General features: G+C 39.6%; 2 protein-coding genes across 15 annotated transcripts in view; both read right to left on the bottom strand.

Annotated features, from left to right (window-relative positions):
• The window catches only part of LOC133664731 (zinc finger protein 431-like), a 129,424-nt gene that overhangs the window by 17,102 nt on the left and 90,055 nt on the right, over positions 1-22,267 (bottom strand). For all 11 annotated transcript variants that reach the window (XR_009828612.1, XM_062069592.1, XM_062069595.1 and 8 more), the window contains one exon: positions 1,555-1,803. Coding sequence is in view for 10 of the 11 variants with exons in the window: in XM_062069592.1 (XP_061925576.1) it covers positions 1,555-1,803 (249 nt within the window). In the remaining variant the exon portion in view is untranslated. The remainder of the gene's footprint in view (positions 1-1,554; positions 1,804-22,267) is intronic.
• LOC133664749 (major histocompatibility complex class I-related gene protein-like) lies at positions 5,789-21,688 on the bottom strand. Of its 4 annotated transcripts, XR_009828614.1 has the most exons (9): positions 21,532-21,688; positions 19,904-20,170; positions 19,451-19,729; positions 18,955-19,263; positions 18,752-18,859; positions 18,636-18,653; positions 12,855-12,915; positions 12,634-12,700; positions 11,412-12,505 (listed from the first exon to the last, which is right to left on the bottom strand). XR_009828614.1 is itself a non-coding variant. In XM_062069641.1 (8 exons), the coding sequence occupies exons 1-7, from the start codon at positions 21,587-21,589 to the stop codon at positions 12,872-12,874; spliced, it is 1,083 nt and encodes a 360-aa protein (XP_061925625.1). In that variant the 5' UTR covers positions 21,590-21,688; the 3' UTR covers positions 11,412-12,700; positions 12,855-12,871. The 4 variants fall into 4 exon arrangements, 3 of the variants coding, with proteins under 3 accessions (XP_061925626.1, XP_061925625.1, XP_061925627.1); XM_062069641.1 differs by having other exon boundaries at positions 11,412-12,700; XM_062069642.1 differs by lacking the exons at positions 11,412-12,505; positions 12,634-12,700; positions 12,855-12,915 and adding an exon at positions 5,789-6,457.

Genomic DNA, 22,267 nt, shown 5'->3' with positions numbered 1-22,267 from the left:
ATTCTTTTTCTCTATCTTCTAGTTATGCGACATTCATCCTCCACTGTTGCCATTTCTAATATATATTAGTTTAAAGTTCTTACTTATATCTGTCAGTAAACTCGCCATGAAAGCACTAAAACATACCGGTGTAGTGAGTTTACATTATTCACCCACGGAACTTTAGTTATGAGAGTTCCGGTCGGACGGTTTTCACGGGACACATTTCGGGCGTTGTTGTTGCACTAGTGAGCCACGGATGAGGAGATGCTGCTCCGTTGTTGATTGAAGTAACGTCTGAATGTCATTAAAACAGTTAGCTCCATCTTTTGACACTTCTTCCACTCCCGTCCTTGCACGCTACACCGCTACAACAAAGATGACGGGGAGAAGACGCTGTCGAAGGTGAGCCACGTAAATAAGACTGCCCACAAAACGGCGCATCCTGAAGTGACCGTCAGAAAGCGACTTGAAGATGATCTATAAAACATCATCTATGCAACATTTTGACCAAAGAACCACCATTACATGTTATGTAGACCACAAGGAAGTCTTTTACGTTTAGAAAAAAATAAAATAATATGACTTCTTTAATGTGCCTTATAATCCAGTGTGACTTATATATATATATATATGAAAAATAATAAAACTAAAACAAAAATAGACCATTCATCGGCAGTACGCCTTATAATCCGGTGCGCCCTATGGTTCGAAAAGTAAGGTAATATTTACGTATTTTTGCTCATTAGCGCATTCATTTAAAAAACGCATCACAGCGTTTTGTTTTTTTAACGATATCGCTGAATATTACACTGCAGACTTAATGAAAGCCGACAATTATATAATACAAAACCACTTACTGTACAAGGTCTGCTGTCACAAAGATGCAGACTGATAGAATGTTGTTGTATTCCCGTTTAGATAAAGAATTACTCAAAATCGTCGCACGGAAAAGGGGGGTGAAGCCAAGCGTCTTTTTGTGTCGTTCGCCATTGCCGGGTCTAAATTGGCTGTCAAAGGGTACCAACTTGTCAGAGTACGTCCTCATCCTTTTACTATCCAGGTGAGAGGCATGATTCATGATCTGGAATAATCTTTCACCAGCACCGAGGTGAGGAAGGAGCTCGCCAGCCGGTGATGTCAACATAGGCACACAGTTTGTCTGCGTTAGCACTTATAATAACAATATCACTAATACTTGGTTGCTATTCAAGCCACAAAATGCAAATGGAGTATTGTTGGCGCTTTTTGGATGGTTATAGAGGACCTCCCATTGGCTCCATTGCAAGTGGACTTTTATTTTACATTTATGAGTTAGAATGTGATTTAAAAGATATATATATATATCCATCATCATGTCTTTTATAATGATTGTGAATGATAGAAAAAATTCCCAAAAAAGTGCAGTTCCCCTCTAAATTCCAGTGATTAGATTTAAGACTTGAAGTCTATGAGCATGAAGTGATGAAGCCTACTTGGATGAGAGGACAAATGTCTTCTAAGACAAAGTGAACAGTCCAGTTGTGATGGATTGAATGCCCTGAGAATAAAATGATATGTGGATGTTGTGCTTACTTGGACTGTGATGAAGCTGTGAGGACTCAGGTGGTTTGTCTTCATGCTCTTCAGTCTTCACAGAGACAACAGTCAGTGGAAACTTGGTGACATCATCCTCCTCCTGCCCTAGAAGACACTCTCCCTCCTGAGTGATCCACACTTCCTCTTCTTCATCTTTAATGTGCGGGGGCTGTGGAGCCTCCTCTTCAATGTGGGGAGGCTGTGGAGCCTCCTCTTCCTCTTTAATGTGAGGGGGCTGCTGGACGTCTGTTGGGTAAATAAGTAAATAAGATTAAGAGAGAATATAAATAGTTTTGGACTGACACTGTTAACACAATGACATTATTTGTGTTCTTTCCTGTGTTGTGTTAAAAGTGTGTAGCAAAACAACCAATAAAAACACGAGAAATACCTCCTTTTTTCCTCAAATTAATTCAAAAGTGGTACAGTGAGTACAAAAACAGACTTGGAAATTTGATGGGGGTCAATTTGAAAAGTTTTTATAAGTATGAGGCAGCATTAAATGAGGCATTCTAAACTTCACTGATGTAAAGTGTGTAAATATTGACATTGTCATTACCATGACTTCAATATCATGGAAACAAAAAAAATCTAATTCCAAAATCACTTAAAAAAAACATTCATGGTATGTTTTTGTCATCATGCAGAATACTTTTTTGTTGGTCATTTTGTTGGCTGGGCCAAAAGGAACTTTTAACAAAAACATGTTTTACTATGTGGTGTTTTATGGAGTATCTCCATCAACAATTCCTCTTTAGGAATTGGAGACCATCTACGACTCGCTGAAGGAAAGTCAGTCACCTTTATGATCTTTTAATAAATCAAGTGTTGACTACTTTGGTTATTGGAAATAAATGTTTACTTTCACTTATTGTTGCATGTAAGTCAGAATCAGGAAGTGAAATTATAACTTTAATTAGTTTTGATTACGGTATAAAATGTATTTGGTGACTGTGTGAGTTTTGTTGATGCAGGTTTACATCTTCTTGGGGACTGGAACACAGATATGTCCTGAAAGGATGCACCCATTTTTAAAACCTTCACTAAGCTGTGCCACCAACATTGCCTCACTTAGCTCATTAAGCAAACTACCAGGGTGAGTAAGTCCTTTTAAACCATCATAGACCTCGTTGTTACTTCTGACCAGTCTAAGATCACCACAAGTGGAACTACTGTATGCGGCTTAAGTGATCATTCCATCATTTTCTGTACCCGTAAAAAACATAGAACTGAGGCTGACGGCCACAAAACAAGCAAAGCTACAATGCTCAAGACCAAGACTAGCAACACTTTCAATGACAAACTGGCAAATTAAGACTCGCTCCGTACTTGCAAGTACACAGGTCTTTGGGTCAATTCCTAACCTCAGAAAAGTAAATAACTTCACAGTCAAAGTGGGTGACAATATTATAACAAACAAAAATGAGATTACCTATCTTGGCTGCATCGTAGAGACTAATCTCTCCAGTGAAAAAATGACTACTAAGGTAGCCAAAGAATCAACTGACCTATTCTGTTCTTACTAGTGTTGTCCCAATACCAATATTTTGGTACCAAAATGTATTTCGATACTTTTCGTTACCACAAAAAAGTGCATTATTGGCTTTATTTCAACAAAAAATCTTAGGGTACATTAAACATATGTTTCTTATTGCAAGTTTGTCCTTAAATAAAATAGTGAACATACTAGACAACTTGTCTTTTAGTAGGAAGTAAAAAAACAAAGACTCCTAATTTAGTCTGTTGACATATGCAGTAACATATTGTGTCATTTATATTCTATTATTTTGTCAAAATTAATAAGGACAAGTGGTAGAAAATTGATTATTAATCTACTTGTTCATTTACTGTTAATATATGCTTACTTTCTCCTTTAACATGTTATATCTAAACTTCTGTTAAAATGTAATAATCACTGATTCTTCTGTTGTTTGATACTTTACATTAGTTTTGGATGATACCACAAATGTGGGTATCAATCTGATATCATACACCAACATACACCATTCCACTAAAATACCCATGCAGCTGACTAGATACTTCCAAAATGTAAAATATATTCACCATTACAACACCAGAGGTAGTTGTATGAATCCCATTTAACCCAGATTTCACTCCAAAAAAGGTTCTAATTTGTTTGCCTGCTATACCACCAAAATGTGGAACTCCGTATAAATAGCCATAAAGGAGTGTAAATCCCTTACTTCCTTCAAAGCCACTTTGAAAATACGTTACAGGTTGTGGCAAATCGTAACTGTGAATAGAAAAAGTCTTTTACTTTTTTTAAATTAAAATTTCATTTATTGTCTTGCAGTATATTTGCATTTTAAATGCTACTTTCTACATAGTTCTGTGTGAGTTAAACAAATATTTCAACTGAAACCATGCCAGGCTTTCTTGTAGCAGTGAATGTGTACGGTGATGAAACTGTACCCTTTCCTATGCAAACTTCTCTTAAGTCCTTCAATCAATCAATCAATCACACATTGTTACTAACTGAGAGGAACATCAACCTCAAACTGTCTCGTTTTCATGAAGAATCTAAATCAAAGCATTGCATCATCCCCACAAGACAAAGCATCTTCCTATTGAAGAAAAGTGTTAATAATGAAATATAAAGTTAGTAAAGATGTGAGAGTAAGAAGTAAACAAACCTGCTCTGTGTAACACAACTTGATATTTCTTGAAAACAGCGTCCATAGTTGATGTTGTCGCTCCTTCTCCTCTTTTGTTGGACAAAGTTCCTCCTCATACTTTGCTATCGTTCTTTCGCACATTTTCACACACAACACTTGACACTCACATTTGATCTCTACTTAGCGATGTGTTGATAACGTCCGCGTATCTTTGTTAGCAGCTAACAAGCTAAGCTAACTAGTAAGCTAAGCTAGCACATAAAGTGCGCTCAGTCTAATGTATCCGGATACAAACAATGACTAACAATGTTTCATCTACTACACGACATATATGCGTACATGTATGCACTAAATACAAATAGAGAAACAATAATGGCCAGTGGCCACGTTTAGGCCTTCTCTGTCAAACGCCATTTTGCTTTTTACTCCTTCGTCTTCTTTGGATGGACCAGTTGGAGGCATAGATGGTTGGAGGATTCAGTGGTCTCGTTCTCGCGAGACTCTCATTTGACGGGTCAAAGGTTGAGGGGGATAAACAAACCGAGAAAATGACTTCCTTATTCTCGAGTGGTGTTGATTTGGAAGCGAATGTCGACTTTTAATATTTTATGCGATGGAGTGTTGACTCCTTGAAAGCCCATTTGTGTCGTTGTGGATTCAAGGCATTCGGAAATAAAAGAGATATTACTGCCAGGACTTTTGCTGCGTGGTAAATGGGAGTCCAAGCCAAGAAAAGCGAACAAGAGGTGAAGGACGAAAAGGCTGAGGACTACCAAAACACTTTGTTAGTAAAAGACACTGTTAACTTTTTGCCAGACCCTCTCTTTATTTCTGATGGTTGGGTAGGAGAAAAGGATGGCATGAAGCTCTGGCTGCCTACCATGTACTTTGATATAGGCATGTACCTTGGTGTTACACACATGTACTTTGATATAGGCATGTACCTTGGTGTTACACACATGTACTTTGATATAGGCATGTACCTTGGTGTTAGACACATGTACTTTGATATAAATAAATGATAAATGGGTTATACTTGTATAGCGCTTTTCTACCTTCAAGGTACTCAAAGCGCTTTGACACTATTTCCACATTTACCCATTCACACACACATTCACACACTGATGGCGGGAGCTGCCATGCAAGGCGCTAACCAGCAGCCATCAGAGGCAAAGGGTGAAGTGTCTTGCCCAAGGACACAATGGACGTGACTAGAAAGGTAGAAGGTGGGAATTGAACCCCAGTAACCAGCAACACTCCGATTGCTGGCACAGCCACTCTACCATATAGGCATGTACCTTGGTGTTACACACATGTATTTTGATATAGGCGTGTACCTTGGTGTTACACACATGTACTTTGATACAGGCATGTACCTTGGTGTAACACACATGTACTTTGATATAGGCATGTACCTTGGTGTTACAAACATGTACTTTGATATAGGCATGTACCTTGGTGTTACACACATGTACTTTGATACAGGCATGTGCCTTGGTGTTACACACATGTACTTTGATATAGGCATGTACCTTGTTGTTACACGCATGTACTTTGATATAGGCATGTACTTTGGTGTTACACACATGTACTTTGATATAGGCATGTACCTTGGTGTTACAAACATGTACTTTGATATAGGCATGTACCTTGGTGTTACAAACATGTACTTTGATATAGGCATGTACCTTGGTGTTACAAACATGGACACAAGAATGCTTCAAAGTTATAAAGAAGGCAAGGGTTACAGTTATTTCACAACAGGTCAGATTTCCTTTATGTTTGTATTTTGATGATACCATATGGTGAGATCACCACATTTTAGCTACATGAACGTTTTTTGTTTAGTTTTTTCACCAATATCTAGCTGTCCCATACCTGGTAATTTTATTTAGCAATATTTGGTATAGTAAGTTTCCAACACAATTGTGCATGTATTTAAATACTTGGTACATCATTTATTTTGATGCAATAGCTAAACATAATTATAGTTGCAATAGTTTTGTTTTATTTTCAACAGACTGCTTAGAGAATAATTATCGGTAAATGCAATCTATGAAATATTTAATTCATTAATTTGAAAAGTTCTTCACTTTAAACAGAATGACATTCACCCCTACTTATGACGTTGAACACATTACACACCATTATACTAAATGTATGACTATTCCTTGCAGGTTGGATGAAGGAATTGTTCTACAATCCTATCAGCAATGATGATGATCATGTTCCACAGATTCCACTCCAGTGTTGAGTTTTGGGGACTGAAAAAAAGAAGAAGAATATGTCATTTAAAATCATTTACCAAGTAATAAAACTGTTAATTGGTACTTTTTAGTAAACAAATAACTGTCAATTGATATAACCTATTAGTAGATAATCCATGACACTTAGAACATTTGTGATTACAGGATAACAATGATGTAATGTACCTCTTATGAATATTTGTACACAACATTATTGTATAATGTAGCAATTTGTTTCAACAATGTTTATTTCAACTACTGTCCATGTCATGTTTTATCATACGTGGTGTGGTGGATTCAGAACTATCCTCTACTTGGCCAGTCTGTGGGATAACTTCATCCATGGAAGCAGCAGCAGTAGTTGACGCTGATGTTGACGTTTCTGTAGGTCAATGCCGCACTAGTCTTCTTCTTCTTTTCACGCTAACTGTTGATGTGTAGCCCATTTCTAACAATGGCAAAGGGTGCTCATCCGTTGGTTTACCATGCAAGAAAAGTTTATTGCAGATCTGTGAGTCTTTTGGAGGCTTCCAGTCCACCCACTTGTTATTAGCGTTCTTACATTTCCTATTAACGACCTTAATCCATCTTATTTTCATGTCTGGATCATTTGGAAACTGGTACTGTTTGAATGGTGGATCACAAACACATCTTCCTGAGTCAAAATAACACTCTTGAATGTCACACATAGTTTGTTTCCATCTTGTGAGGTGATATGTACTATTAGAACATCTCACAACTGCACAAATTGTCTTCGGCATATTGAAAAATATACACGACGCGGAATAAACAAATCAGAAATATATCTACTACTATTCACATTAAAGAGTATAAAAACAAACCATGAACGGACGAAGTTTACTAAAAAAGTATGGAGTCGCTTGGCTTTGTTTATCCCTCACGAACTTTGACCTCCACAAATTGGACATGCGCAGAAGCCAACTTGGAAGTGGTCCATTGAAATACCGGAAGAGATCACCAATGCAAAAGATAGCAAAAAGAAGCATTTGACACAATCATAGCATCTTAATAAACAAATTAGAAGGGTATGGAATCAGAGGGTTGGTCTTGAACTGGGTTAGAAGCTACTTAACCAACAGGAGGTGTACAAAGTCTGCCTCTGTAACGCTTGTTTTCTTTTTGTGTCATTGGGCTGCTTGAGTGTAGTTCACTTTTACGACACTGGAGGGGGCATTGAACGCATCATTGCATCATCAAGCTCTGAAAGTTACTGTGAACTTCAAAGTCAATTGTTTAAAGGCCTACTGAAATGCGATATTGCCATATTTTTGCTGAAAGGATTTAGTATAGAACAACGACGATAAAGATCGCAACTTTTGGTATCTGATAAAAAAAAGGCTTGCCCCTACCGGAAGTAGCGTGACGTAGTCAATTGAACATATACGCAAAGTTCCCTATTGTTTACAATGATGGCCGCCAGAAGTGAGAGAGATTCGGACCGAGAAAGCGACGATTTCCCCATTAATTCGAGCGAGGATGAAAGATTTGTGGATGAGGAAAGTGCAAGTGAAGGACTAGTGGGGAGTGGAAGCGATACAGATAGGGAAGATGCTGTGAGAGCCGGGGGTGACCTGATATTCAGCTGGGAATGCCTACAACAGTAAATAAACACAAGACATATATATACTCTATTAGCCACAACACAACCAGGCTTATATTTAATATGCCACAAATTAATCCCACATAAAAACACCTAGGTGTTTGTTATGCTAGCTCCTAGCTACTAGCTACTAGCTCGAGCTAGTTATAGCTCGAGCGGTATATGGACGGGATCCCGTCCATAAAACCCGCCAATACAATTCAAACACCTGCACAACACACACACTCACTCAGCCCAAAGGACCGTTCACCTAACCCAAGGTTCATAAAGCTTATATATTTAACCAAAGTTACGTACATGACACGCACGTACGGGCAAGCGATCAAATGTTTGGAAGTGCGCGGGTGGTACCTGATATTCAGCTGGGAATGACTACAACAGTAAATAAACACAAGACATATATATACTCTATTAGCCACAACACAACCAGGCTTATATTTAATATGCCACAAATGAATCCCGCATAACAAACACCTAGGTGTTTGTTATGCTAGCTCCTAGCTCCTAGCTCGAGCTAGTTATAGCAAGCGATCAAATGTTTGGAAGCGTACTCACGGTATCGCGTCTGCGTCTGTTAACGAAGTCAAAGTCCTCCTGGTAAGAGTCTCTGTTGTCCGAGTTTTTCGATCTTGACTGCATCTTTCGGGAATGTAAACAATGAAACACCGACTGTGTTGTGTTGCTGACTTCCCTCGCAAAATACTCCGCTTCGCACCGACTTTCTTCTTTGCTTGCTCAGCTTCATTCTCCATAATGCAATGAACAAATTGCAACAGATTCACCAACACAGATGTCCAGAATACTGTGGAATAATGAGATGAAAACAGAGCTATTTCGTATTGGCTTCAATGGGGAAGCCATACCTCTGTTAAACTGGCTACGTCACGCGCATACGTCATCCTCCAAAGGCGTTTTGAACCGGAAGTGTGGCAGGAAATTTAAAATTGCACTTTATAAGTTAACCCGGCCGTATTGGCATGTGTTGCAATGTTAACATTTCATCATTGATATATAAACTATCAGACTGCGTGATCAGTAGTAGTGGCTTTCAGTAGGCCTTTAATTGGCAGTGTAGTGAGTTACTTTATATACACTTAAATATCACTTGTTATGTGCTTACAATTGTATTGCAACTCATTCTGTCAGTTTTATTGTAGTCTAATGGCTGATTGGCATCAGGTTGACGAGCTAACTGCTAGCTGAATATCACACCCTGGTTGGGGCCTGTTTGTAGCATTGGACATGTTTGTTAGCCCCAACTTACCATTTACAATTATTGTTGTGATGCTATTTACATTCCATTACTCATTACATTACTTAGGGCTGGGATGGTCAAATTCTGTGCATTTATGTACATGTGTATACACAGCTAAGTGATGTATATTTAACAGCCCTGTAGCAGGCTTGTGCCTATATTTCATTGCATTGTGCTCACTTTAGTTGATTTATAATGATGGTATTTGTTTTGTATAGGAAACAACACACACACACACACACACACACACACACACACACACACACACACACACACACACACACACACACACACACACACACACACACACACACACACACACACACACACACACACACACACACACACACACACACACACACACACACACACACACACACACACTCACAACTCATGCAAGTCTTCAATAGACAATTGAACCTACAAATCTGGATTTGGACAATCTATTATTCCTCCTGCACTCACCTGAACGAATAATTGCTGTCCTGACCAGACACTCTGAAGTGATTGCTAATCCATATTAATCCAGTCATAGTCGTCACTACAGGAAACAATACTTGAAGATAGGAGAACACACTTCTACACAGCTCAAAATATCGTGTGGCGTACCTCAGGGATCAATACTTGGACCAAGATTGTTCAATCTTTATACAAACAACATTTGTAAAGTTACAAATGACTTAAAGTTAGTTTTATTTGCAGATGATACAACTGTGTTTTGTTCAGGAGAGAACACACAGAAGTTAATACAAATAATAACAAAAGAAATGAACAAATTAAAAAGATGGTTTGACATAAAACAGACTATCTTTGAATCTCAGTAAAACTAAAATAATGTTATTTGGTAACAGTAGAAGGGAAAGTCAAACACAAATACAAATAGATGGAGTAGACATTGAAAGGGTAAAATAAAACACATTTTGGGTGTAATAATAGATGATAAACTGAACAGGAAACCTCATGTAAAAAATATACAACATAAAGTAGCAACAAACACGTCAATAATGAATGAAGCAAAACATGTTCTAGACCAAAAATGACTTCATATTCTCTACTGCTCACTAGTGTTACATATCTGAGTTATTGTGCAGAAATATGGGAAATAACTACAAATGTGCACTTCATTCATTAACTGTGTTATAAAAAAGATCAATTATAATAATACATAATGTTGGATATAGAGAACATACAATCATTTTATTTATACAATCACAAATATTGAAATTCAACGATTTGGTGCAATTTGCAAACAGCTAAAATGATGTACAAAGCAAACTATAACCTGCTAGCCAAGAATGTACAACAATTCTTCTCTACAAAAGAGGATAAATATAACCTTAGAGGAAAATCTAATTAAAAACATTTGTATGCACGTACAACACTTAAAACCTTTAGCATATCAGTATGTGGAATTAAATGATGGAATGGATTAACTAAAGAAACCAAACAAAGCACCAATATGATCCAGTTTAAGAGACTGTTCAAAAAGTACAAAGAAGAAGAATTATGAACATCTTGAACCTTTTTTTTTTAGATAATGATTATTTATGTATTTAATATTTGTTTACTTACTATTGTGTATTAATTATGTATTCACTGTTCTGTTACAGAGAACAAGGAAATGGGATAAAATTGCTATGATATGAAAAGGGGTAGGATTAAATAAGCTCTGCTTCTTCCTGCTCCTTTTCGGACGTGCTGTCATGAAGCAACTGGAAATATGTGATGCATTACATGTATCGTATGCATGTTCCACATAAACTGAACTGAAACTGAAGGGCAATAACACCAGACAAAGTGCGGCCCTTTTAGGCTCATTACGTGACACATACTTTTGTTTCTCATTCTAATTCTGTTTTTCAAGAGACGCTTGGCAACCCCAAATTATCACTAAATAATTCAAACAGCTAGAAAAAAAAAATCTAATTTTTTGTCTCACAATCTGCTGTATGTGCTTTTTTTTGTTTTTTACAGGAATACTTGAGACATTTGACACTTGTTTTGCATGACTGCAAACTAAAAGTGTTATCATGTGTGTAATGACAAAGCACCTCCAACACAGAATTGTATTTGACAAGTTTTTACTGAATAAAACAGCCAGAATGTACATGAAACATAGTACACATAAAACACTGAATATCAAGAGTGGCCTACCTTGTTTACTTCCCAAATGACATCCTCGCCATGTTTGGCAATCAAGCAAAAATAAGACTATGCAAAAAGGAACGGAAATAACAGCAACTATTTTCAAAAAATATAAACATTTTGCAACGCTTTGTCATAAATTTTGTGTCACTGTCCCCCTCCGTCACACTAACTGGTAGGTTGGCTACCCAATTCACTACTTTGGTAGGTAATGACCCCAATTCCCTTAACTATCAATTCAAGTAAAATCAAACGGTGCCATAGTTGGATACCTTTGTTGCATGTGACGTCATGTCCGGTTTCAGACTGGTCATGTCTGCTTTCAGACTAAACACGGGCTCACGTAAACAATCACTCAAGCAGCACTGAGGCCAGACTCAGCCAAACTCCCTCTAAGTCACCTTGACATTTTCAACACCAACAAAGTGTGCTTCATAAAAAAACGCTCAAAGGTAAAGTAATGCTACACTCTTTCAAAATGCGCTAGCTTATTGCTAATTTACATAGGATTTGCCATAGACAGGCTACTATTAGCATGGGCGATTTTACATGGCGATTTCAACACCTTGGAATTTGGTAAAGGAAACGACAACTAAGATTATAGTTGGAATTTTACAGTTTTGTGTAATGAGGACAATACTTACAGTATTGACACTTTGTAGGGCGCAACCTAACAAATTCATCTTCCTGGAAAAAAGCTACTTTTTAGTTTGACAACATAGCATAAATAGTTATACAGTGCTGCCATCTAATGGTCTTGGAAGTGCAACTGCATTGCAAATGAGACTAATGTCATCAGAAAACAAGATATAACAACTGGACAACATTTTTAAATGTTACATGAAAAAATGATTACCAAACCAATAACATTAACATACAAAAGTACTGAAAAATGGTACTATTGTTCCAAAATATTAGTGAAAATAATGCTGACATGTGACACAAGGTGATATTCACTGATAAGCAGCTGTCTATTGGTTTGAAAAGGAAAGAAGAAATCCTTGTCAATGTGATGACACATGAGCCCCAAATGATGACATCACAACTACATGGACACAAAGATCAACATCAACATGATTGACAGGCAAAATATTGTTGAAAAATGCAGATTTTCTCAGCCATAAAGAGCCAAAGAAGACATGATGGATGAGATGAGGAGCAATTAGTGCATACATGTCCAAGTGTGATGAGGTCCCTCAGCGATGGAGACATCTCTCTGTGTTCCAGTGCACAAAGCATCCTGGAGGAAGAAGATGACTCAGCACATTCCCAACAAAAGCAGGTGAATCCAAGTGCAGATGTTAGCATGTGGCAGAGTGAGAGCCAAGTTGAACATCATCTTCACACAAAGTCAGAAGAACATTTGGAGGTGCATGAAAAAGAAAAGTCCTCACTGTGTCTCACTCAGCCTTCAGCCTTCACGTCTCTCTGAGAGCTCGTTACCAGCGTCACCAGCTGTGGGAGCACAAAAGGCACCGTGAGCTGGTTACGCTGCTCATGCTAAGCCAACACCTCACTCTGTCCATCCAGAAGGTGCATCTTCACTCATATCACATCTTTTCAGCTGTCAATTCAATCAGAAGCAGAATTCTGCTCTTCTACTTCCTGACTAGTCTAAGACTAAGTCTCCAAACAGGTTCAGCTTGGCTTCAAGGCTCATGTGCAAGCAGCCCTCCAGTGTCTTAGTCAGGTAAGTGTCCCATTAGTGCCATGCCTCCGTTTCCTTTCACCAAGCCCATTTTATCTTCTTCTCTTTAGCTACCTTCTTCATCTTTATTCTTGAGTCTGTTCTGTGTGAGATGATAAATAATTGTGTGAATGCTCCAAACATTCACACATGTGCTTTTCTACACCAAAATTCATCGATTTATTATTCAACTTCTTCTTCTGCTTAACATTTTGGCGCGTTCTACCTTCCATATTTTTCACCCGATTCAAAGCGTTCCAACTTCAAACTGTTCAGCCTATTCGAGAATCGCGGGCTTTCCCTTGACAAATTCCAAAAATTCCCAGATTTCCCAGAATTCCAGGTTTTCCAGGACATTTTTCCCATTCCAAATGAATTGGCCATTTGTCAAACTTCCACCGTTTCCAAATGTTTCTACCTATTTAAACCACCTTCAACACATTCCACCATCCTGGAAATTCAAATTTCCCTTTTTCCAAGTTAAAAAAAATTCCAGGATTTTCCAGAATTCCTGGTTTTCCAAAGCCCCATTTCCACCCTTTTTTCTGGCGACTACTACGGGGCGGTATGGCGTAGTGGGTAGAGCAACCGTGCCAGAAACCTGAGGGTTGCAGGTTTGCTCCCCGCCTCTTACCATCCAAAATCGCTGCCGTTGTGTCCTTGGGCAGGACACTTCACCCTTGCCCCCGGTGCCGCTCACACCGGAGAATGAATGATGAATGAATGAGTTGTAAATATGAATGATGGGTTCTCACTTCTCTGTGAAGCGCTTTGAGTGTCTAGAAAAGCGCTATATAAATCTAATCCATTATTATTATTATTATTACTGCTTTCACATTTTTCAACGCATTTCAACCATTCTACTGTCAAAACATTCCTCTTAATCAGGACAAAAAACTAATTCCAGGAATACTATTTCTCAATTCAACATGTTACTATTTCAACATTTCTCCACCGATTTGAAAAATTCCAACACCAACCATTTCAACTCCTTCAGACCATTCACGTTTTTGACCATTTTCAAAAAAAAAAAATGCAAATTTTCCCCAAATTCCCTGATACCATTTACTACTTCAACATTTCTTGCCCTATTCAAACAATTCCAACACCAACAAATTCAGCTCATTCAGGACATTCATGCTCCTAATCATTTTCCAAAAAAATCCCCAATTTTCCAGGAAGTTCCCATTGAAATGAATGGGACATTTTTCCAAGTTGCACAATTCCCACATTTTTCCATCTATTCAAAGCATTCCAACATTAACACATTCCTCTCATCCTGGACATTCAAACTAACACTTTCCCAAGTTTCAAACCAAATTCCGGTTTTCCTGGGAATTCAAACTCTTCAACATTCAAACCATTCCAACATTCAAACTATTCTTACATTCATACTACATTCTGTCAGCATTTCAGTTCAACTTCAGCATTGGAGCATTCACACACAATTCCTTCAGGAATTGCCTCATTTAGTTACATTTGTATCTCCTCCTCCTACTATTGTGGGGGATTGATAATCAGCATATATTCTGCACATACATGAAGACACACACACTAAATGGATTGTGTTCTCTATTTTGCTCATTTCAGAGACTCTGCGCACGAGTTAAGTAGATCAGGTTTGCACATGTTTTAATACACACAAACCTTTATGCCTGGTTCACACCAACGGCGCTTGCCGCGCTTTAAAGCGGCGAGCAATGCGTCATTTTTGTCAATTTTTCCACGAATATCCCGATCTCCGAAGTAATGTTATGCTTTGATACGCTCTGATACGAATTAGTTGCCGCTTTGTTACCGTTCCTCACGATTTGATGTCGCTTTGATCCCGCTTTGATACGCTTTAAATCACGCTTTGATACGTTTTATTGCGTTTTATTGAACTTTATTACGCTTTGATGCGATCCTGACGCTTTAAATCAGGCTCTGACACAATTATCAAGCTCTGTTGTGCATTGTTACGCTCTGTTACGCATTGGAATTATAAATAGAAGAAATATGACAAAAAAATAAGAAAAAAATAAGAAAAAAATGTGAAAAACTCAGGTTTTCCCCACATTTTTTAGATTTATCTATTTATTTGATTTCTCTTTTCGTTTTCAGATCCAGGTTGCCAAGAAGGAGAGAACAGACCTTTATGTGGTTTTCCTGGATCTCGCCAATGCCTTTGGCTCAGTCCCTCACAACCTCCTGTGGACAGCTTTCGACTACTTCAGGGTCCCAGCAGCTCTCACAGCCCTTGTCAAGGCCTACTTCCAGGACGTCCAGCTATGCGTGACAACTGCCGAGTACACCACAGCATGGCAACACCTGGAGGTGGGAATCATGGCCGGCTGCACCATCTCCCCGCTGGCCTTCACCATGGCCATGGAGGTGATCATCCGGGCATCGCGATGGGTGGTTGGGGGACAGCTAATAAGACCTGGCCTGAGGCTTCCGCCTGTCAGAGCCTACATGGATGACCTCACAACACTCACCACAACCAAGGCTTGCACTGTACGGCTTCTGAGAAAGCTCCAAGAAAACATCGAGCTGGCTCGCATGAAGATCAAGCCAAGCAAGTCCAGAAGCATCTCTATTGACAAGGGGAAACTGTCACACCACCGCTTTCACATTGGTGAGGAACCTATTCCAACAGTCTCCGAGAAGCCTGTGAAGTCCCTAGGTCGTTGGTATGATGCCTCCCTCAAAGACAAAGAGCAGGTAGATCAGCTCAGGAAGGAGGTAGCCAGCGGCCTGGAGAACATCGACAGAACCCTGCTCCCTGGCAAGCTGAAGCTCTGGTGCATGCAGTGTGGACTACTTCCACGCCTATTGTGGCCACTAACCCTCTATGAAGTCCCGCTCTCTAAGGTGGAAAAGCTGGAGAGACTGGTTAGCTCATATGCAAGGAAGTGGCTTGGCCTTCCCAGGTGCCTCAGCAGTATTGGACTCTACGGCAAAGGAATGTTAGAACTGCCCATTTCCAGTCTCTCAGAGGAGTTCAAGTGCGCCAAAGTCAGACTGGAGATGATGCTACTGGATTCGAGTGATCCATTTGTAGCCCAAGCTGCCCCCATTCTGGCTACTGGGAGGAAGTGGACCCCACTGGCTGCAACTGAGCAGGCTAAAGCAGCACTCAGGCACAGAGACATTGTGGGCCGAGTACTGTAGGGGAGGAGTGGTCTTGGCCTCGGGGCCAGTACACCAGCCTGGAGCAAGGCCACTCCATCTCAGAGACGCAAGCTGGTGGTCCAGGAGATACGTCGGGAAGAGGAAGCAAGAAGGAGCGCACAAGCTGTGGCGCAGGCAAAACAAGGGCAGTGGATGACATGGGAAGGAGTAGAGAAGAGGAAGATCTCCTGGAAAGAGCTGTGGGAGATAGAGGCATTCAGGCCAAGCTTTACCATCAGGGCTGCCTACGATGTCCTGCCTTCTCCAAAAAACCTCAGCCAGTGGTATGGTGAAGACCCCACATGCCCTCTGTGTCCGAGTCCAGCAACACTGAAGCACATCCTGGTGGGCTGCAAGACCAGCCTCACCCAAGGCTGTTACACCTGGCGGCACAACCAGGTGCTAAAGTGTCTTGCAGCAGTGCTGGGAAGTCGACGGACAAGTGTCAATGCCCTTCCTCCTTCTTCATCCCGTTGGCAAGCAACAACATTTGTCCGGGAGGGCGAGGGTCAAGCCAACCTCACCCCCACAAGACCAGACACTGGACAGCTAGGCGGGGCACGGGACTGGGGACTGCTGGTAGACCTGGGCCAGAGACTCTGCTTCCCACTTGAGATTGCGTCCACCAACCTGCGGCCAGATCTTGTTCTGTGGTCAGCTTCGCTCAGGCTCGTGTACATCATAGAGCTCACGGTGCCCTGGGAGAGTGCAATGGAGGAGGCCTACGAGCGCAAGAAGTTGAGGTACACTGAGCTTGCAGCCGATGCGCAACAACAAGGCTGGAAAGCGAGGGTACGCCCAGTGGAAGTAGGCTGCAGAGGATTCGTGGCCACCTCAACATCCAGGCTCCTCAGGGAAATGGGAGTGCGAGGGAAGGCCCACCGGCAGGCAGTGAAAGACCTCTCAAAAGCCGCTGAAAGGGGGAGTCAGTGGCTGTGGGTCAAGCGAAGGGACTCCACCTGGGCTTTCAAGTGAGTGATGGCATCTAGGGAGTGATCCTGGGACGCTGGGACTCACTGCTGAACCCTCTGGAGGTGTCGTGGGCCTATCAGCGAAACACTGAGGATGGGGGGCGCCCACTTGATAACCCAGAGGATGCCTTCACTCACTTGACCATCCCACAAAGTCGCATAGGTGTCTCAAGTATGCATTAGGGGATTGTAACATCTAGTCCTACACAACAGATCTATATACAATATAAAACACATGTAATAAAAAAGAGAAATATGATAAACAAATAAGTAAAAAAAAATGTGAAAAACTCAGTATACTAAGTTTTCCCCACATTTTTTAGATTTATCTATTTATTTGATTTCTCTTTTCGTTTTATTATATACAACATAAAACACAATGTAATAAAAAAGAGAAATATGATAAACAAATAAGTAAAAAAAAAAAAGTGAAAAACTCAGTATACTGTTTTCCACCATTTTTTATATTCATTTTTTTCAATTTCTCTTTTTTTTCCGTTATATTATGTTTTATATGAACCATTTTTGTTTACATTTTCATACAGAAAAATTATAGACAGTAATGTCAAACTGTAACATCAAACAGCAAACTCTACAGAAACAATGATCATCGTATAAAAAAGGCAATGATGCAAAAGAGAATGGATTTGTAATCCTGTGTTGGTTTTACATAAAGTTTCAATGTCACTAGTCAATATCACAGTCGCGCTTTGAACAAGATCTGTTAAGCTTTCCTACGCTTTGAGTCAAGCTTTGCTGAGCTTTGTCACGCTTTGATACGCTCTCGGTGCTTTATTCCATTCTTGACAGAGCGCAATTTTTTTTTAAACCGTTTAAAAATTGTTGGCGAACTTGCCGCAAGCTTTCCCACGATCCATTACGACCCTCACGCTTTAATCACGCTTTGTTACGCTTTAACGCCGCTTTGCATGCCGCTTTAAAGCGCCGTCAAAGCACCGTTGGTGTGAACCTAGCATTAGTATATCAGGCCCTTGATGTTCATTATCATGACGACTCATCAAAAGTTGTCTGTGATACTTTCTATTGCGTGCGCTTACACCAGTATCAAGCTACTCCTAATGGAGGGAAGCTTTTATTTTCCTGTAACACGTGTCTACATCACACCTTAAAACAGGAAGTTTGCAAGTTGACCCTTACAAAGATAGCAACAATCCAGAATGTTGATGGTAACAGAAACAGAAAGTCAATATTATATTGAATATACCTGACATAACAAATTTGTAATAAATGATATGAATAACTTCAATCTTTGTGGGGGTAAACTTACAAAGTGTGTGAGTGATGCTTCACCACTGCTTTGTTTATTGTTATGCTTTCCAAGAAAGAGAAGATGTTTTACTTACCAGCTGGATCGTATTGGACTGAAATGAAAGAGAAAGCAGGTGAAATTCACATCTCATGAATGACAGCAGAGACTTTTCCGCGTCTTCCTGAAAGAGGAAACATTTGTGTCCCTCACCTTGTCTGCTTGGGCGACGCTTGATGATGAAGATGATGATGATGATGGCGGCCGCCAGGAGGACCACCACAGCGAGGACCGCCAGCGTGGCAGTGACGCTCACGTTGCCTGTTGGTATGGTATGATTGATTTGTTTGACAGCTGCTTCATAAGTCCCATGAAGGAACATCAGGTGGTTACATTGACACTATTCAACATCTCACCTTCATGGCTTGCGTTGCTCAGGATGCTTCTTCTCTCCAGCTTGGTGACCAGGTCCTCCTTGACGCCAGACAGCTGGAACACACATTCGTACTTGCCCTCCACCTCGGCCGTCACCTCCACTTTCAGCTCCACCGACATCTGGAAGGTTCCGTCGTGGTTGGGGAGCAGCTCTCCGTGCTCCACGTCCTCGAACATCTGCTCGCCGTCTTTCCTCCAAAACAGGTCGGCTAGGTCGGGGTAGAAACCTGTCGCCATGCAGGTGACCGGAGAGGACGGCGTCTTCTGGAGGAGGAACACCTCTGGAAGCTCTGCCCAGGAAGTGACGTGTGAATGGAGGATGACGTGGAGAGAAGATGGAGGTCAACGGAGAGAATAGAGGTAAAGATGGAGAAAAGAGGAGGTGAAGAGAAAAGAGTATAAAGTGTAATGTCAGTAATGTTCCTATAGGGGGAGTGCTAACATGTTAAAAGGTGAAAGTAAGAGGTGTGCTTCTACCTGTTCTCATTAGGACCTTCTTCCCATACTCCACATACTTCTTCAAGTAAGAAGGACATTCCTCAGTGAAATAATACTTTTTGTCATTTAGTAGAAATATGTACTGGTCCCACTTGAGTTTGGTGGGGAAAGCTTGTGGTTTTGCTGCAGTCCATGTCCATGTCTTCATGTCCAACGATATGAAATCTTCTCCATCATAACTGATCTGCCTCCAACCTTTAACCTCATCAGTCTCATCATTCCATTCACATCCTGACATCATCTGGTAAGTGTGAACACCTGAGAGACACAAAGTGTTGTAAAGCAGAGTGAAACTAACACACAACATGTCTTTGTTGTAGGTTATTATGGGATGGACAGAGACAAGGTATATCAGTGCAGTAATGTGTGTTTTTAATACAGTATAAAAATATCAAATATATTAGAATAGTAGAAAGTTCAACATAAACAAACCTCCAGTTTGGTTGAAACGCTTCATGGCTTTTTCAATGTTGTCTTTGAAGATATGTTCATTAACAACATTGATCTCTGTTTCTATCTGCCAGTAGTTTGGATTCTCTGCTGTGATTTTGTTCATCCAGTCCTGTTTGGATTCTGCTTTCCTGATGTTGCTGTCATAGTAACTAATCTCAACTTCATCAACATAACCAACACTCACATACTCTGGGAAGTTTGGAACTTGAGAGGATGCAGTGGTGAAATACTTGAGTGAATGAATCACTGAAAGACAAAAGGCAGAAAAAGAACATTTGATTGTTTAGTTTCATGTTGAACAATTCCTGTTTGAAATGATGCTGTCTTCATTTCAACTTCAAACACTGCTGCTTCTCACACTAAACAATCACTTCCTGTTCTAATATTTCATATTTATACCTCACTTTAAGACCACACACATGAATAACTTGACTTATTTCCTTCTACAAGTGTAAGTGTCAAATAAATATATGACATTATTGCTAGCAGAGAAGTACAAGTAGTTTTTCTAGGTGAGGGGAAGTTCAAACTAGTGATGTCACTGCCAAAGCATGGAAATATAGCAGCGCCTTATGGAATGTTTACAATGGAATACAACAACAATATTAGAATACTCTTCATTTACATATTAGGACTATTCACAGTAAAAAAGCATTTAAGAAACATGTAAAGTCACTTTTTAGACTTAAGAGTTCATATTTCATGTTATCAGTTTGACAACTTTTATTTTTTTGTCTTTCCCTTTTTCCTTTCTTTTATTGTAACTGGATGTGTATATGTTCTGTAACGGGATCTGTGTACTCTTATTTTATTTCATTATTTGGAGAATTGTATTTTTCTTTTGTTTAATTTGTAACTGGATCTGTGTATTATTATTTTACTTTGAACTTTTGAAAAGGACCCCAGGAAGACTAGCCTGGCGTTTGTGTGTCGGCTAATGGGGATCCTCAATAAACAATAAACAATAAACAATAATCCATCCATCCATTTTTCTACCGCTTGTCCCTTTGGGGGTCAATTATATCCATTATTTCAGAATAATTCCCAACAATAGAGTAATTTTTGTGTACATGAAATGATTGTGATCAACATCTCATCTTATAACTGATACTACTGATTGTTTCCTGGATTAATTATTGTTATTTTCCTATTTAAAAGTGAAACCAACGTTTCCGGAAATGCTCACACCTTCTACCTTCCTAGTCACGTCCGTTGTGTCCTTGGGCAAGACACTTCACCCTTTGCCTCTGATGGCTGCTGGTTAGCGCCTTGCATGGCAGCTCCCGCCATCAGTGTGTGAATGTGTGTGTGAATGGGTAAATGTGGAAATACTGTCAAAGCGCTTTGAGTACCTTGAAGGTAGAAAAGCGCTATACAAGTACAACCCATTTATCATTTATTTATAAGTAAAAAGTTTGATGTATTTTGCTGCTAAAGTGAGACAACTTGAACAAGTTTGACTCATGAAATGTTTGAGCAACAAATGAAGATGCAAACTATTCACTGATTGATGTTGGTGAAAAGAAGATAATAATGAGAAGAAGTATTTAGGATGAAATGAGCATGTAGGAATGAGGTGTATAAAGTTGTAAAGAAAGTGGACTTACCAGGCGTCACGCTGTGTGTTTGTACAACTAGGAGAAAGAAGAAAAGCAAGTTCATCATTAAATGTCACAAGTGCACAAGTCAATAAAAAAAAGTTTGGAGTTTTAATCGTCAGAGAAAAACAAGGCGACGACAACTTGCTTGACGAGTAAACATGAAATGGACGCCAAAACAGAAACGAGCTTCTATAAAATCACGTGACTTGAAAGAAGTGTCTGGAGGAGGAGACAAATATTTGACAGCAACGCAGTTCATCCACTGCAGCTAACACGTGAATATTAACAAAATAAAAGTCATATCATCATTACAAGAATAAAAGTGAATCTAGCGAGGGTGACGTCATGTTTTCTGAAGCAGCTTTATTATAATACACACACAAACTTTATAAGAACAATACACAACAACAAGATGAACATTTGACATAAGTCATATTGTAGCGTCTAAGCCTTTAAAACATTGATTGATTGATTGAGACTTTTATTAGTAGGTTGCACAGTGAAGTACATATTCCGTACAATTGACCACTAAATGGTAACACCCGAATAAGTTTTTCAACTTGTTTAAGTCGGGGTCCACTTAAATTGATTCATGATACATATATATACTATCATATATACTATCATCATAATACAGTCATCTCACAAGATAATCACATTGAATTATTTACATTATTTACAATCCGAACTGTCCCTTACCGGACAACCGTGTCACATACATTGGTGGCTGGGTGGTAAGAAA

Source organism: Entelurus aequoreus, linkage group LG14, assembly GCF_033978785.1.
Source record: "Entelurus aequoreus isolate RoL-2023_Sb linkage group LG14, RoL_Eaeq_v1.1, whole genome shotgun sequence".
Classification (NCBI taxonomy): Eukaryota; Metazoa; Chordata; class Actinopteri; order Syngnathiformes; family Syngnathidae; genus Entelurus; species Entelurus aequoreus.
This window is presented reverse-complemented; position numbering and strand designations above follow the sequence as displayed.

Bases quoted from the DNA above. Each gene is read 5' to 3' on its own strand.
- LOC133664749 (XM_062069641.1), bottom strand. From the start codon at position 21,589: ATGATGAACTTGCTTTTCTTCTTTCTCCTAGTTGTACAAACACACAGC. The intron at 19,264-19,450 runs GTAGAAGCACAC...CTTCCTGGGCAG, and splicing joins GAAGGTCCTAATGAGAACAG to AGCTTCCAGAGGTGTTCCTC. The intron at 18,860-18,954 runs GTGAGATGTTGA...CCATACCAACAG, and splicing joins GAGCAACGCAAGCCATGAAG to GCAACGTGAGCGTCACTGCC.